Source organism: Camellia sinensis, chromosome 10 (genome assembly GCF_055761805.1).
Source record: "Camellia sinensis isolate YWXY chromosome 10, ASM5576180v1, whole genome shotgun sequence".
NCBI lineage: Eukaryota > Viridiplantae > Streptophyta > Magnoliopsida > Ericales > Theaceae > Camellia > Camellia sinensis.
In genome coordinates this window covers 51,120,894-51,125,521 of record NC_138970.1, presented here as the reverse complement: position 1 = coordinate 51,125,521, position 4,628 = coordinate 51,120,894, and the positions used below count along the sequence as shown (strand labels likewise).

Genomic DNA, 4,628 nt, shown 5'->3' with positions numbered 1-4,628 from the left:
TATCAGTCAAAATTTGATGGTAAATCTGCATCATCGTGTGATTTCATAGAATGTGCGGTGTATACATGTTTATTTTTCGTTCTTTGATTGTTGGTCTTGTAGAATTCCACATTGTAAAAACTTGAATTTCAGAAAGTAATAACATCTTAGCTTCTTATAGGATTGATGGCAAATTCCAGGGATTCTAGCAAATTTTTATTTTTATTTATTATCCTTTTTTTTCTTCTTCTTCTTCTTCTCTTTTTTTTTTTTTTTTTTGAGAGTGCCACATGTATCTTTTATTTTTGATAATTTTAAAAGAATTGAGGATGGATAATTGGAGGTTGGAGAGACTAATCAATATTTTGAAAATCGAACAGTTTTTCAGTGATGACCGAATCAAAAAAAAAAAATTGGATTAAGGGTGAATAAAAAAAAATTTGGGGATAAAAAAAATAAGAGAAATTTTATAGTCATCTCGTAAATAAAGAATTATATAATTAATTGGATTGACAATCTTCTATCCGGTAAACAATATCTGTTCAAAATATAATTTTGTGTAGTCTAGGTTAGGAGTGTGTAAAATATCGTCCAATTCACTAAAATCGTACCGATTTACACTGTTCTATCTGCTAACCGCAAATTAAACTTTAAAACTTATAATTCACTTTCGCAACTGTTTCGTTCCATTGTAATTAATACATACATACATATATATATATATATATATATATTTTAACCTCTAATGAAATATCAAAGTAAAAATGAGTGAGAGAAATTTAAGATGTGAAATTTATTACAAATTAGTAATTATATATATGAAAAATATTAGTATGTAAAATTAGTTTGTGTTATATATATGAAAAATATTATGAAATTAGTGTTATATATTATGCAAATATTTGATAATTAGTTAAGAATATTCTTCAATTTGCCAATCCGTTCCAAACCGCGATTTGATTATTTTTCAATCCACCATTTGACTTATAATTTTATTTTCAAATCACCAGACTTGCACCGTCACAACCCTAGTCCAGGCTATACTTAGCCCTAGAGAATTTATTGCTAGCGCATCTCCAATAGTTGAAGCAAACAACTTGTCAAAACTAAAAAATGGCTAGACCTTGTAAAAAAAAAAGGCAAGTTATACTGACACCTTGAGGTTTATGTTTAATACAGATACCCTTCTTACATTTGAAAAATTACATTCCCCTTCCTGAGGTTTGTAATCTTATTACAAATTGCCTCATAAATTGCTGATATCAATCTGTTTTCCTGTGTGTGCAACAGCAGTGGTTTTTGAACAGGATCTACTCCATGTTGTTTGGGTTGCTCCTTTTGGTGTTTTTGAACAGGATCTGCTCATTTTCTGGTGTTTCTGTCTCTGGATTGGTGTTTCAAGCCTAGTTGGTGTTTCTGGTGTATATCTGTTTGTCTCTGTTGCTACTTTCTGGTTTTGTGTATTTTTTTCTGTCTTGTTTGTTGTTGTGGCAACATTTTTTGTTTCTCTGTTTGTTGGTTCCTCACTAATTGGCGCTTGGAGCTTTCTGATAGCTCCAAGCTCCTCTTTATTGATGTAATCTATCATACCTTGTATGTTGTCATCAATAAAGATTTTCTTTGCGATCCAAAAAAAAAAAAAAAAAACAAATGCTAATATCATGCCCTAAAATTTTCTAAATGACCATCTTGTCATTTTTTCTACAATTTCTTCTTTCTATTATTATGATTACATTTTACAACTTTCAATCATTAAATTATACCTAAACATATTCTTATTGAGTGATAATATACAAATATAAATTTTATATAGAATTTTCAAATACAATGATATAACTTAATGGTTACACCTACACGTATAAACCACTACCCCATTATGATATTTTTTGCATAAATTTTTGTATATTAATATAATTTTTCATTTTTAGTTCCATTATTATATCTAGATTAGATCAATTTAATCTAGATTAGATCAATTTAATCTAGATATATTTAAGAAGTATAAAGTTTGTACAAAAAACTTAAAAAAAATCTATTGAATATAACAAAATAAGATAATGTATTGAATTTTTATGTTATTGTATTTTTTATTTTGCATTTGGTGAATTAAAAAAATATATATATCATTAACAAAATTGAAATTTTTTTGGGCTTATTTAAGTTAGTAAAAAAAGTAGTAAATTTGAAGTAATTGTTTGGGAACAAGCTATTTAAGTAATTGCTTTGAAACATGCTATTTTAATAATTTTTTGACTTTTTACAAAAAGATGTGTAAAAAAATAAGGAGAGTGATGTGACAATTTATAATGATTTTTTGGCTAAAATACTTAGGTGTATCTAAAAAATAAAAAAAAAAATATTACTTAAAATATTAAAAAAATTAGTAAAAATGAAAAAAACAAGAAAAAAAACTCATTTTTTGTTTGAGTTAAATCAAAGAAGATGATTTTTATTTCTCTTGAAATGACATAAACAAAATATCTGTATTATTTTATTATTTTATATGTATAAAGGCTAAGGGGTAAATATTTCATTTTAATCTGATAGGCGGTAAGTGTAATTTTTCAAATGTGGGGGGAGGATCTGTATTAAACAAAAATCTCAATAGTGTCAGTGTAACTTACACTAAAAAAAAGAAGAAAAAAACCTCTAAGAACATCTCCAATGGCAAATGTTATAATAGCCGTGTCATTGCTATAATTTGACAATGAATAGTAAAAAATGGTATAGTTGTAACAATTATGCTCCAATGGTCAGATGCCATTTTGGCAAAACTAAACACAGAAAATGGTGTGTTTGGGATGATTGAGCGGAAGACCTATTTGGTTTTGCAAAAATGACGGTTTTGCAAAAATTTATCTGTTTTGCTGAGAGGGAGGGAAGCATGGAGGGGGAGAAATGGTTAGTTTTGGCTGAGTTGATGAGTATGGCAGCGGAGGAAAGCAAGAAGAGAGAGAAATGGTTGGTTTTAGCTGAGTTGGTGAATATGGCAGCTGCCAAAACTTGTGTCACATTTGACACAAACTTTGATATTTGTCAAATTTAGTAGCTGTTATATTCACTATTAGAGCACCATTGCTATTATATTATAACAACAGTAGCTCTAATGGCAAACCATTTGAGACGCTCTAATGGTGAGCCAAAATCCTCGTCAAAAAATGACAAACCAAATCTTGAGCCGAATTTGACAAATTTGACTCAATATTTTTCACAACTTTTACAAAGTAAAACTCTACCAAAAAATTTGAACTACTAAAAATTTACAAATTACAAAAACTCAAATATTAAAAATTATAATTATAATTACATAAGTTAATTATTCACAATCATCCCAAACTCTACAACCCCCTAAGAACAACATTACTGCATTTCTTGTAAGTAATTAACTTTTATTCACTACATCTATCACTTGAATGATTGAAAATTTTACAAAGTTAAGTGAATTTGACACTTAATTGTGCAGAAATGACAAATCATTGTTGGACTGATATAATCAAAAAAATAATTCTTTATACTATAACAAGCAAAAAATATTTTTCACAAAATAATTTTAACTTAGGCCATCACTGACTCTACTTATTTATTCTATCATGCCTTTCTCTATTGGATTTTAGTGATATCACCTCATAATATTTTCACCAATCGCCAAATACCATCCACCTCAACACACATTTGTAAACCTTGCCTTTTCACCAAGAGCCTGAAACAATACCTAACAACACTATTTCAAAATCACCAAATAACTTCTATGGCCAAAACCTTTTCTAATTTTTTATAGCATTGTTTCAATAAAACGATAAAAATTTATATAATGAATGATAACATCATATTAACATTGGTGCCAAGTGCATTAAACAAATAAAAAAATAAAATAAAAAAGTGTGACTAAAATAGTGCATGTGTTTCACATAAATTATGCAATCACTTTAGATATAGTGGAAAGTAAAAAGTAGGGGAAAAAATGGCCACCACTATTTGGGTCTTCCATCATTGGACCTTCGCCTTTGATAACGAACAACAAAAAGCAATCCTGCCACTACTAGCAAAACGACACCTGTAGCTCCGCACACCACAGTCGCCACAACCAACGCGTCCCTCACATGATCTCTCTGGCCACCGCCACCGCCACCGCCACCGCCGGACACTTCTCTCCACCACGACGCGTCGCTCATGTTCTTCGCCACCGGCATCGGCACGCTTGCCGCCGGAACCGTCGGCATCGCACCACCGAAGAACGACCGCATTTCCGGCGACTTCTCTCCCACCGCCGTAACGTTGTTCTGGTACGCCAGTCCGTGTTCCGACGGCCGGAGATCCCTGCCGTCCGATCGTCCGATGACGCAAATCACAATTAATGCGATGGGGACGGCGATTGCGCCGCCGTGTCGCCGCCAGTTTTTCATCTGAAATTCTCTCTCTCTAGAAAGCACAAGCTCTCTCTAAATTACTGGCATCTCTTTCCCCTCCTCTCTCTCTCTCTCTCTACATATGTGATATATATGTAGGTAATTATATACTGTTTTGGTTACTTTTATAGTCAAATTTTCCAGGAAAAAAAACGCGTGAATTTGTGTCGGGGAGAGAGAGAAGAAGAAGAAGATAGCGAAGAGTGGTGTGATCCACCGCTTCTTTCTTTGTCTTTTAATAAA

The 4,628-nt window shown here is 31.4% G+C and overlaps 1 protein-coding gene across 1 annotated transcript; it reads right to left on the bottom strand.

Moving 5' to 3' along the window:
• Window positions 1-3,950: 3,950 nt before the first annotated feature.
• LOC145800380 (uncharacterized) lies at window positions 3,951-4,382 on the bottom strand. Its single transcript, XM_082890045.1, has one exon. The coding sequence runs from the start codon at window positions 4,380-4,382 to the stop codon at window positions 3,951-3,953; it is 432 nt and encodes a 143-aa protein (XP_082746171.1).
• Between the last annotated feature and the right edge of the window lie 246 nt (window positions 4,383-4,628).